At 36.7% G+C, this 13,656-nt stretch overlaps 1 protein-coding gene across 21 annotated transcripts in view; it reads left to right on the plus strand.

Annotated features, from left to right (window-relative positions):
- Window positions 1–13,656, plus strand: part of FBXW11 (F-box and WD repeat domain containing 11) — a 127,470-nt gene that overhangs the window by 84,234 nt on the left and 29,580 nt on the right. For all 21 annotated transcript variants that reach the window (XM_026007165.2, XM_026007175.2, XM_026007191.2 and 18 more), the window contains 3 exons: window positions 2,777–3,002; window positions 11,926–12,112; window positions 12,989–13,079. In XM_026007165.2, the coding sequence (XP_025862950.1) occupies window positions 2,777–3,002; window positions 11,926–12,112; window positions 12,989–13,079 (504 nt within the window). The remainder of the gene's footprint in view (window positions 1–2,776; window positions 3,003–11,925; window positions 12,113–12,988; window positions 13,080–13,656) is intronic.

Raw genomic sequence — 13,656 nt, forward strand, 5'->3', positions numbered from 1 at the left:
TCATGATTTGATCTTTCCATCAGCCATTATGGTACAAATAACTTTTCCCTTCATAAAGACACTATTAAGGGCAAAACAAACTTAAATTTGAAGAGAATAATGTTAAAATATTCTCTGGGTTCATTTTATTTTGAAACAAAAGGAGTATATTAGTTAGCAAGAATGAGGTATGCCCAACAGATTTAAGATGAAACAAAGCAAAACAATACCAGGAAGATGCTTTTGTTCCCAGCAGGTGGTTAGAAGTAGAAATGGAAAATGTGCTGTGGAATTGTACATTTGCCACCATTTTGGGGAACAATGTGCAGACCAGCTTCTGTTCCTCTTTCACATTTGGTATTTTCCAATAGGATTGTCTTAGTTTAGTATTGATTTTTCAGTTCACATTGGCTCTTAATACTTTGGCTTTCGGTTTTTCTTTCATTAGTTCTTTCAGTCAACTAGTTGATGGTATGCCAATGCTGTAGGGAAGCTAGGTGGTTAGGAAGCCTTCTGTAGGTGAAATAATAACCCTTTTGCTTATCAAATGTGAGATAGTGGATGTGGAAGTATTTTGTAAATTGTAAAGCAGTACAGTGCAGGTTGTTACCATCATATTTAACCTGTTATGAAAGCAATTATTTTGGTGAGTTATAATGAACAAAATATAGAAAGAAAAGAGGAAGGAAAACGTACAGCGATTTTTTTCAAGATTAGGCACTTTTAACATTTTGGTACATACCCTTTACTCTGTCTTGTGTGTTCCCCTTCACACAAATAACTGTAATGCTATGTATTATGCTATGTAATGCATAAAATTCTGCATCTTGTCTTTTGTTCCTTAATATTATTTCATAAACATATTCTCTTGTTATTAAAATCTTAACTTTATAAATCTAATTTTAATGGCTATATTACTCTATGTAGATGTATTATTATTTGCTTTAACCAGTTGCCTATAGTTAGGCAGTTATTTGTAATTATTCTGTTATAACATTATGATTAACACCCTTATGCATAAAAGTACCAGCTGATATTCACCACAGTGAAGGATTTTCATTTCTTCTGACTGTTTTGAATGTTGATTTTTAAGGTCGGCTAGATGTCTTACTATAAGCTGCATTAAAAATATCTTTTCAGTGCTGCCCTCTGGTGGTACCCAGTGTCAGAGAGCTTTCCTACACCCAAATTACAAGGAGAAAAAAGGTGGTACTCCGTATCCTTGAGTTCTTCCTCACCTAATTACAAGGAAAAAAACATTCCTAGAGGAGGAGGTGGTAGGATAAATGGGGTGGGAGCTGAATACCTTCTGACTATATACCTCTAAATGTAGACATTTCTTGTTTCAGACAGGTATGATAAGATTTTAATAAGGAAAGCCAGGCTCCTATGGATATTTATAAAGGAGGTCTTCTTTCTGAGATGGATTCAGTCCACTCTAAATTAGGGGACATAGTGATAACAAAGCTCTTGGTTCTTTCTGTGTAAGCTCCTGATGGAATTAAGGCATGTTTGTAATACAACTTTACAGTTTTCAAAATTTTCTATGCTAGTCTTTTTGGTTATTACACATGAAGGGGCTATCAAAGGAGTGATGGTCAGATAACTTGGGAAATATTTGATGAAAGCATTGAGGTAAATTTTTTTTTTTTTTTTTTTTTTTGGTAATTTTGTTTTTAAACAGGGATGTTACTGAGCCTTATAGCATCAGTGGCAGTGGTGGCTTCAGTCTAGGGATTCCTTTTTTTTTTTTTTTTTTTTGATGCTGTTGTCAGGTGTAGTGTATGTAGTTTTCATTTGTAAAAAAAAAAAAAAAATACACTAGCTTTATGCAAGGACCATGTAGATTTGATGAGAAATGCACATTTCTTATACAAGTCTGTGGGATATCATAGGCCAACTCTTTAGGATAAGGATCATTTCGGGAATATGTGGTTTACCTTGGGTTACTTTGAAAGTAGGTGATCAAAAAAAGGGAATAAAAGTCTAAACTGTTTTGCCAGCAGTCTGGTAGCCCTGGAAACAATTTGGAAATGGATTCAATTTTTAAGATTGAATTGCCTTCAGGTTTCTTCGTTAGCTAGACCAGTGGTTTTCTTTTTTTTTTTTTTCAGACCAGTGGTTTTCAAAGTGTGGTCTCTAAAGTGCGTTCTCTGGACCAGCAGCATTAATACCACCTGAGAACTTGTTAGCAATGCAAATTCTCAGGCTGTATTCCGCCCGGGATCTTAGCCAAAAGGCCGAGAAGCGATTCTCAGGCTGTATTCCAGACCAGTAAATAGAATGAGGACATCTGTGGTGGAGCCAGGCAATCTGTGGGTTAAGAACCCCTCTTGTTACTGTGAAGTACAAGGTGTGAGAACCATTGACATAGATGAATATAGCATTGGCTTTGGTCTTTGAGGAAGTAAAACTATTATTGGTCAATCATTGCTACTTGGCCAAGTTGAGCAAGTTTTTTTGACAGTCGTCTCTAACATTAGATATTAGTTATCTAATAACCACATGGTTTTGGAATAAGCTTTGGGAAAAAATGACTTGAGACACATTTAGCTTTATAAATATAAGCTGTAAATTTGACATTTACTTTAGAGACTAATTTGAGGACATATGCCCTGAAGACACTTTAAATTACTTCATGAATGAATTAATGAAGGAATGAGTTTGGCTTTAAGATATAACTGTCACTTTAAGATTAAATGCACAGAGTAAAAAAATGTTTCCAATGAAATACTAATTAGATTTCTTTTCCTTATTAAACTAATTGTGTTTTTTTTTGTTTATTTTTCTAAAATAGATAAGTAATGGAACATCATCTGTGATCGTCTCCAGAAAGAGGCCATCAGAAGGAAACTATCAAAAAGAAAAAGACTTGTGTATTAAATATTTTGACCAGTGGTCTGAATCAGATCAAGTGGAATTTGTGGAACACCTTATTTCACGAATGTGTCATTATCAGCATGGACATATTAACTCTTACCTGAAGCCCATGTTGCAGCGGGACTTTATTACCGCTTTACCAGGTAACTGTACTTGTCTTTTAAAAAGCTGAGCAGTGGAAGAATATCCAGTCCAAGGGCTTAGGTGGAGCTGAGTAGATATTTGTTAAATGAATAAATGAGTACAGTGTGACTACAGTTGAGTTTCTTTGGGACCCATACTATATTTAATATATGGCACTTGAAAAGCAGTTATAATTTAGCATCTATTTAGGGGATGTAGGCAGTTTCTGTGATTAATGGTGTTGATTATTGGTTATACCATTGTTTCATTTAGTTTAATGAGTTAATGCTCTGTTGTTAGTTTTGATGTAGTCTGTATATAATCTGTATTTTGCCTTTATAAGTAATTTTAAAAAATATGAGACAATTTTTCCTGCAGTGTTTGTGTTTAAGAAGTGTCCCCAAATTTTTAGGATGTTTATTTGTACGTAGAGTGACACTTAGGCTCGGGAATTGCAAAAGATGTATTGGAAAAACTGATGACATGTCTTTATCACATTTTTTGAAGCATATTTCAGCATCTTCTCCCTCCCTATTTCTCTCTTTCTCTCTCTCTCTCTCCCCCCCTTTCCCTGTATTCCCCATACCCACATACTCCTTTGGTTAAGGTTACTTTGATTAAAAAAAAAAGACGACTTTTTTAGAATAGTTTTAGGTTTATAGCAATACTGAATGAAAAACACAGAGAATTCCCATATTTTCCATATCTTCACCCCACTCCACTATCACTATCTCATCCAGTCTCCCCACTATTAACATCTCATTCAGAATGACTCATTTGTTATATAACACATGGGCCTACATTGACCTGTTATCACCCAAAGTCCATACTTTACATTAGGGCCCACTCTTGGTGGTGTACATTCTATGGGTTTTGGCAAATATATAATGACATGTATCTACCATTATAGTATCATAGAATGGTTTCACTGCTATAAAAATCCTTTGTGCTCTATTTTATCCCCCTTTGATTTTTCATCACTAATTCTTTTTTCTTTTTTTTTTTTTTAATTTTTATTTATTTATGATAGTCACAGGGAGAGAGAGAGAGAGGCAGAGACACAGGCGGAGGGAGAAGCAGGCCCCATGCACCGGGAGCCTGATGTGGGATTCGATCCGGGGTCTCTAGGATTGCACCCTGGGCCAAAGGCAGGCGCCAAACCGCTGCGCCACCCAGGGATCCCACTAATTCTTTTTTCTTTCTTTATCCCTCTCCTCTTCTTTCTTTTCTTCTTCTAATTTTAAATATAAATTTGACTAGGTAAGATAGATTTCACTTCTGAAGGGAATGCTAGCCAGAATATTTTCTTCTAATATGATCAATGTAGTCTAGAGGTTTCAACTGCCATGCCAGAGTAGACCTAGAAATGACCAGGGATAAACAGTGCCATTGTCACCACCCCTAACCTGTCAGAGCTTCTGGATAACTCTTCAAAGGGTAGGTGTTCTCTTAGCATGTCTGTGATTTACAGTGCATCAGGGCTCCATATACCAAGTATTTCCATGGCAAGTAGGACCTGGGCTCATGTCTAGGCAATCTGACAGGCTAGGTTTGAATTCCTAATCTTTTTTTCAAAATGTTTAAGTTTACTTTCTATAATGAAGAGCGTTTGAGGATATTTGAGAGTTGGCTTAGAGAATTTTGACTCTCTTACTGTTTTTATCCTGAAATGTAGCATTGTTTGCCCCATTTCCTTCATTAGTATTTCTAGAAAGAAAATAAGAACCCTCTCTTTCTAGAATTTTATTGCTAAGAGGGATCTTAGCCATCACTTAATCCTTGGTCCTCTTTCTCATTGTATAGAGTAGGAAACCAAGTAGAAATTGCGTGAAATGACAAAGATTATACCTCTTGGTTATTATGTTGATTGTATGGGTGATGGTAGAGGCTAGTTCAAAAGTTAGTGCAAAGGCTGAAATCATTATAGTTTGGATTCCTCTGGAAAATTCCTTAAATAGGCCCTAAGTATAGAAACATGTTTACAACCCAGTTCAGTAATAATTACTTATGATGAGAGAGGGGAAACAGATATGGTTTTAATTGTATGAGAGAGAAGGTGGGTGAGGGGATCAGGGAGAGGGAATTATAGGTGGGTTTACGTAAGGTGAGTGAACCTGTGGTGCAGCCTCTCTGGTATGTGCAGTGCCAGAACTCTGAATCCCTGTCACCTGAGCCTTTCTGTGGACTTAGGTCACATCTCACATCAAGAAAAGATAGGGCAGTTTTTAAAATTGGTGATTCTGCTTGTCCCTCGTAAGTGCTTTTAACTAAATGAAGCTATGCCTCCATTTTTCTCAGGCAAATCTGTTGTTTTTTTGTTTGCTTTCTACTGTTTTGGTTTTATTTTATTTTTGTGTGTAATTTGCTTCTCAAACATTTTAGAGTGCCAGGAAACTCACCTTATATTTACAGAATGTCCACAAGGTGGCACTGTTGAAGTTCTCTTGATTTGCAGAGTGTATTATAGAGGCAACCCCTTCTCTTGGGGAGTGTATGGTCTTGGAGAAGAGACAGAACAGATGAACATGTGTTATGTATATAAATATGGTTAGTATAATTGCATACAATTCAGTTTTCATTACATCGAATTTTAAGGTATTGTCCATATCTCTGTTAAAGTGGAATTTTGTGGTATTGAGTATTACATGAAATGAATGGACCATTGGCTGGGACATGGAAATATTTTTGTTAAAATGCTATTTGTTTTAACAGGATTTGATCTGAACATATATACATATGTCAGGATATATCATACATATGAATCTAATAGCTGGGGACAAGCTGGCCAAGTTGATGGTGTTCGTGTCTAGTAGACTTGGATTAAACCTGGCGTTAGTTCCTTAACACAGACCCTGCCTTAAGAGTATTAAGGGAGAAACAGGTCCATGTGTATGTTCATATTTAAATTTAATAATGTGTGGACCAGCTTATTGATTGCTTTTCTAGTTTGTAGTTTAATTTTTACTGTAGATGATCTTGGGTTTGAAGTTTTACTCTGTTGAGATTGTCAATTTAAGACTTCTTTTGATTGCAGAAACCATTAATTCTTTAAAAATTGTCTATAGTTCTCGCTTTTAAATGCTTACTGTGAATATCATACCTGTCAGTATAGGGAAAATGGAAAATGTTTGTGGTCTCTGGCTCCTTTTGGTTCAGTGGAAAAAGTGATAATTATGATATGCTTTTCTAAAAATCATGGTAAATGTTTAGTCTGCAATGTCAATTTCTGCAGGCTAAGTTTGTGGTTTGTGAGAACTGTTGTTAAAGGGAAAATTTATACCATTTGAAGTAGAGGCAGATTGTACTTCAAAGAAGATGATAAGCATTGGCGATCCTTTTGGTAAGGTATCTGAGCAATTAAGAATTTTGAAACACTTAGCTTCCTGGCCATAGTTTATTCATTTGTCTTATCCCCAAGTAAGGATGATAAAGTGTTATGGACCGTAAATGTGACAGACTAGATCAAAGGTCTTCGGAGATATGGAAGAACCAGAGCATAGCTAAGGCTTTTTAGGTTGGATGCAAGGCCAAAGACCACCAGCATGACAGAGTGGAAAGAGCTTGGATGTTGGATTTAGATAGCCCCTAAATTTGAATCCCAGCCATTGCACTTAATAGTTCTATGAGCCCACCTTTTGGAGCCTGTTTCCTTTTCTGTGTGGGAATAAGAATACTTCATGGGATATTGTGAAGATTAAAAAACTATATATATAATATGCCTGACATCTGGTGGGTATTCTGAGGATGGTAGCTTAAAAAAAAAGAAAAAGAAAAAAGAAAAGAAAAAGAAAAAGCCTGGAGAGGCAGGAAGCACCTGCTTCTCCAGAGGTAGTGAGATTTGTTGCCAGGAAGTTTTAATTATTCATCTCCTAATTTCTGAGTTGATTCATCCTGACATAATATCGGTAGGTGTGTGCCCCACTTCATAATATCGGTAGGTGTGTGCCCTACTTTGTTGGTCCAACATTCTGTTGTAACGGAGTGTCACCATTTCACTTCAATTCTGTCTGAATCCTTAGGTCAGTATATTCCAAGTTAAAGACATCCATTGACATAGTGTTGCTGTAAGCAATTGCATTGTTTTTTCTTTCAAAAGGTTTCTGACTTTAGATTTTACAACTAGATCTGTGACTAGGAAGGGACAGCAGGGGTGGGTAGGGAAGGACGTTTCTTTGCAGCTGCTCTTTGAAATGTGTTTCTAAAATAATAAAGGTTACTGTAATTGTATGATCTAAGCAGCTGTGTTAAAACTGGCTGTACTTAAGAGCATTGAACTGACATTATACAGTTGAGTTTCATTTTGATACAGTGTTATTTACATATTGAGCTTTGAAATTTGTGCCTTTTAATTGTTTTAATTTATTATTGAAAATTTTCCAGACCTTCATCTGGTGCCTATAATTAGCAACAGAAGCACTTCTTCAGCATTGTGTGTGCTGTATTCTGGCTTCATTTTCTAAAACCATAATGTGTCCTCTTGTCGCCTTGGGAAGGGGGGTGGTGGTGGGAGATGACAGAGTCTCAGCAAGATAGAGTCAGTGAGAGCCAGGCATTGGTACTTAAGAAATACTCAGTTTTTATCATCTCAAAGCACTTTTTAGCCCCAACAAATGGACCCTACTCAGGAACCTCCTTGTCCTGAATTGGCTTGAAAAGAAAAAGTTACATGGTCTGCATGACCCTTGGGGATAGCTATTCTAAGGTGTTTAGAGGTTGTAGGATTCCTATTCCCTAAACATTTAAAGGGATGTGAGACTTAAACCAAGAGTGGGCTTAGCGCTTTGCTAGAGGAGGTACACAATACTTTCTCTGCCAAAAATGACAAGGAAGAGCAACATTACTCATCTTCTTTGACCAGTGATGTCAACTCGGGGATTTGAGGACAAGGAAAGGAGAACAGAAACTGACACTTAGCAAGTACCAATTCTGTATCTGGTTCCTTAATAGTCTCCTCCTGTTAACTTTCCTAGCAAGGCTAAGTAGTTCATAAAGTGGCATATTGAGAGTAGCTGTCTCAGAGGGTTATTCTGCAGATTATATCAGATTACCCACTTCAGCTATTTAGTATCATTTCTATTTTATGGAAGACTGAAATCCAAAAAGGAAAACTGCTGTGCTTCAACACTGTTTATGTGACTCTACAGCCAGTGCATTTACCAAGAGACTAGAACATGCCACCTCCTAGAATGATGGTATGAATTTAAAGTATAATTCGAGGGAAGGAAATCTCCTAGATATCATAGAGATTTTACTGAATTGGAATTTGGCATTTGAAAGAGGAGGAAATATGTGTTAGAGATTTCCTTATGCAGAAACCCAGTGTTAGTCTAGTGGTGAGCTATTGAAGGGGGAAAAAATCAAAGAAGACTAAAAGGGTATCATAGTAATAAAGCAGGAGTTCCCAACCTTTCAGAATTATCTGGTGGCACTTCTTAAAAATACAGATTCCTGGTCCTCACCATCTAAAGATTATGACTCAGTAGACCAGCAAAATGTCCAAGGAATCTGTTTTTGTTGCTTGTTGTTTTTGTTTATTTGTTTTAAAAATCACTTGCTCTACACGACTCAACTACAACCACACAGGCTTCGGAGAACCAGCTCCTGGACCACCCAAGCAGGTGGATGCTTCTTTTCTAGTTCATAGGCGATGGGGATGTTGCAGTCATTAAGGAAGTTGCATTGAGAAAGCAGCTGTCTCATGCATTATTGTCTCCTGTTCATTTTAGCTCTCAGAGATCAGGGGACTAAAGAGGGGAAATTGATTAGGGGTGTGTTTATAACTAATTCAGAGGATTTGGTTGATGATATGGAAGTAACCTAGTGATTGTGTTCTCATAGGACATGTAGAAACTAGAAGATAGATAAGTACCCAGAATTAGAAAAATTCAGGAAAATTCAGCTAGAAATAGCTAAACCTATTAGCCCTAGAGACACTAGAAGAAAATATGATGGAGGTCTGAGAGATTCGGAAATGTAAAATTCTTGTTAAGAATTTGTTAGTCCTTGCAGTGGAGTGGTGTAAGTAGGACTATATGTGATTATCTGTGGATTTCCCTGATTTTAAATGAAGATGGAAGAAAGGGGCACATGATCGTGGAGATAGACAAAAAGGAAACCAAAGCGCGTATAAACGAGCAGACCTAAACACATTGTGTGCCAGGATAGGGACAGAACCTGTAGTTGTGATTTTCAGAATTGGGGAACACTGAGAAGAAGCAGAGCTACTGGGTACAGGTGTCCCTTTTATTGCTTCTATAGCTGTGGTTGGTAGCCCTACATGATAGTACTCTGAGATGACTGATGAGCACATTTCCTGGTTTTCAGAACTGGAGAGGTGGAGGTGGGTGTGTTTGGGGGGATCTTGATTGGTAAATTTGATGTAAATTTAGTGTAAACTCTAGCATACCTTTTAAAATGGAATATCAAAGTTAAATAATTTTCAGCTAAACAGACTTTGTAGGATTGTGTAAGTGTAGAAAGATATATACAGAGTATTAGGAGCCCTTTTCTCTCAGAGGATTTAGGGGTAGAATTTTTTTGCTTATATGGATTTTACAATTTTTCTGTAATGAACTTGGGTTATATATGTTTTAAAAAGGGACACAATGCAGCTACTTGCTAACTTGTAAATAAAAAGTATGATACCAACTTTATGTAGTAAGCACCAGCAAGAGAATACAAAGAGTAACCATACCAAATTCACCTGACTTTGGAGGTAGGGAGATTAGTGGGCTAGAGGGATGATGTAAAAGGTAAAGGTGTTAATGGTCTTTATATGGGGCAGATATTCAAACTGAATAGAGAGATGTAGGCTGGACAGTAGTACATCCAGATGGGTTACAGAACCAGTGGCTCATTATTGATATGTGTATTTCGTGAATGGATCCATAGAAGCCTGGATAGAAAGATCTAGAATCATGGGTGCTGTCCTTGGTTCTGACCCATTTAACATGTTTGCCAAGAACTTGGGATGAAGATTTACTACATTTGTCCATCACACAGACTTGTGGTGTGGAATACCCACTCTTCTAGAGGACAGAATCAAAATTCTAGAGGCTGACATGGAAGGGTCAGATCAAGCTTCAAAGGTGAATTATAGTAAGAATAACCAAACTCCTGCATGAAGCTGCCCTTCACCTCTCCATTAGCTATACAAATATAGAATTAGGGAGAATTTTTAAAAATAGATATGTTGGGGAACAAGCCTAGGAATTTATTCTAACTTACTGCCATCTAAGGCATCTACTCTATGTAATAGGACTACTAGATAAAGGCAGTGTAATCTTTGACTGTATTAACTGTAGTATAATGACAGTATATTTGACTGTATTAATGTAGTGTAATGACACGCACAAGAAAAGATGATGGTTTCAGTGTTATCTTCATGATTAGATCAGAGCTTGAGTATTAGTTCTAGACCAGAATAGAATAATTAGTATATGAAAGGCTTGTAAACCACAGTAGTATAAAGTGTCATTCTCAGAGTTGAAGACAACATTAGTTTGTAAAGCATTTAATGCATCATCTCATTTTGATATTTTCAAAATAGAGATCATTATCCCCATCTTACACAGATGAGAGAACTGAGCTCTGAAAGTTTAAAGACTTCACCTGTATCCTGCCAAGTTAGTGCTACTATATGGCTTCTGTTTATCTTGAAAAAGAGAGCAAATATGAATCTCGTGTGGTGCTTTGTTGTCTAAAATCTTTTCATAAAATGGTTTCATTTGATTGTTATTGGTAGTGTGAGAAAGGACAGTAGTTACTGGTCATTACTATTTTATACCAGTAGAAGACCAAGGGGGCAGTTATGTTTCAGTATTTGTTTCATGTCAAAGAACTGCTACATGGTGAACCTAGACTTGAAATGGAAATTTTTCTGCCTGTATGTTTAGTGTTCCCACCACTGCAATAGCCCTAGGGATGGGCTTAATTTTTTGTAACTACAGAGGACTTGCCTAGAACCACAGATTGGGAGTTTGCAGGTGGCAATTATGTTGACCATGTTTTTCTCCTTACTAGAAGGCAGTGTCAGGCAGACTATGAATCTTTTTTGTCTTTGGGAGGATCCTTGTATTGTGTGGGATAAACCTTTTAAGGTTGGAGAATTTGTAAGCAAGTTGTTTTTGCTTTTGAGGATTTTACCTCCTTAAGAAGGAGATGAAGTGATTGATAAAAATACATCTAAGGAGACCTGACTTTAACTCTTGGCTTGTCATTTGACTTTTCATAAACTTTTAAGCTGTGTCAGTGTTTCACCTCTTTTGTCTCCTTGGCTCCAAGGGATTCACATAGGTCATGTATTAAGAGGATGATTTGTTACAAGAGATAGTTTGAGAGGAAAGAACACCAACCTAGGAGCAAGAGCTCAGAGTTGCAATCTAGGCTTTGGTGCTCTATAGTTGTGAAACCTTGAGGATTTTACCTCTTTTTGCCTCATCTGAAAAATTTAAGGAATCATCCTGTAGTGGTTTTGTAAGAGTTATGTAAAAGAAAATGGAAACAAGTCTTTTTTCATAGTATCTGACAAATAGAGAACTGTCCAAGTTCGGCTTTTACACACAGGAACCGTTGCCATAAATATACATTCATTATCTATCTATCCATCTGTCTAATCTAATCTAATCTATCTAATTCTTTTTAAAGTAAACTCTACATCCAGCCTGGGGCTTGGACTCAATGACCCTGAGATCAAAAGTTGCATGCCTATGGACTGAGGAAGCCAGTTGTCCTGCCATCAATTGTTTTATGTTAAAAACTCAGAACTACAAAGAAGTGTATGTTTTTATGTACTCATGCACCTGTATATCTGTAGAACTTTTGATATTACTCAAGTATGTTCCCTGGTTTGGGATTTCTTTATTCCTCCTACCTTTACAGAAATGGTGACTAGTACATTTCCATCTCCCTTTCCATTCCTTCATTGCCTTTTCTATTTTGTAGAGCAAGGCTTAGATCACATAGCAGAAAACATTCTTTCTTACCTGGATGCCAGGTCTCTGTGTGCAGCAGAGCTGGTATGTAAAGAATGGCAGCGAGTGATCTCTGAAGGAATGCTTTGGAAGAAACTGATTGAACGAATGGTGCGCACTGACCCTCTATGGAAGGGGCTTTCAGAAAGAAGAGGGTGGTAAGTTTTTGGGTTGCTTGTTTCCTTACAAAGAGTTTCTTGGACATAGGGTCACTTGGACAGCTCAAAATAATTATACTTGCCAAATGTGTTGGCCCACTTTAAACAATTGGGAAGGAGGATTGGTCAGCAGTGGTGGTGGGAGTTAAAGCTATTAGAATAATTCCTTTTGCAATGCATATTTCCCTTACAAGTATTAACCACTAGGAAGAATAATTTAGTTTGAATGATTTAGTTGATTTGGCGTTTCAAACCTATGTATTTATGATTTTCCTTTCATGTTATTTTTAGATATTATATATTACCAAAAGATAGATAAGAAAAAAAGAAAATATGAGAAAGTCAAATAATGCCGTTTTGCTATTTGTCATTTCTTCTGATTGAAGATACGGGAGGCATAGCAGGCAGGAGTTTTCAGACACCCATGAACTTACATACAGCTTTATAGCTTTGTACATCTATGTAACCCAGCCCACTTAGCACGAGAGAGAGTGTTATAGATGGAAGTACAGATTGTGGTGTGAGGGTTAGGGCTGTATTTTCTTTATGGGAAGAGGTTTGATGTGTACCAAGTAAGGTTTATCGCAAAGTTACATTAGCATTTTTTTAAAATCAAGTTACAGAATGAAAGGCTATATTAATATGTGTTGGGTGTCCAGGAAATAAAAGGCCAGGATTATGATAGAGAGCTGGAAATGAAAGTAAACTTGTGTCTAACATGTAAATTTAACAGTCAGAAATTCTGCTTTTGAACTGTTAAAGTTCAGTACAAGTCAGAAGACTTGAAAGATACAGTATCTTTGTAAGCACCATGTTTAAATACAATTCACCCTTTTATGTGCAAAAATGTAACATCTGTTTGTTTTTATTTGCCAGGGATCAGTACCTGTTTAAGAACAGACCTACAGATGGCCCTCCCAATTCATTTTATAGGTCATTATACCCAAAGATTATCCAGGATATAGAGGTAACTTTATGGTTTATCTGTTTTTATGGGCTCTTTGTGTCTTGTTCTCAACTTTTTATGTTGCCTTAGGGTGTTTTTTGATCTAAAAACATGGAGCTAGTAATTTTTTTTTTTAAAGTTGAACTCTTAAAGCAAATGTGTCATAATCAGTGTATAATCTGCAGCCATTCTTCAGAGTGGATAATGCCTTTTGTAAAAAATGATCTAATTTTTCTAAAACATGAAATACATCTGCAGGTTGCCAGTTAATTAAAACCTTAATTCAAAGTCAGCTTTTTATTCTAATTTGATAAATTTTTTAAAATTCAAGGCACAGTTTTTTAGGTCAGCAATTTTCCATTTTTGAGCCATCTCTAGGGATCTGGAGAAGGCACAGTTTCAGTTTCCTCTGTAAATTTCCCATAAGTCCCCCCCCCCCCCCCAAAGGGCTCCAGTATGATTCTAAGCAATAGTTAAGTGGGTTTTATAGCACAAATTATGCTCCTGGACCATTTTGGATATGAGTGTAACTTCACCAGACCAGTAAAACTCTGTAAACTTGATGAGAAACATTGGAGATGTTTGATATTATTCATGT

Source organism: Vulpes vulpes, chromosome 4 (assembly GCF_048418805.1).
Source record: "Vulpes vulpes isolate BD-2025 chromosome 4, VulVul3, whole genome shotgun sequence".
Lineage (NCBI taxonomy): Eukaryota > Metazoa > Chordata > Mammalia > Carnivora > Canidae > Vulpes > Vulpes vulpes.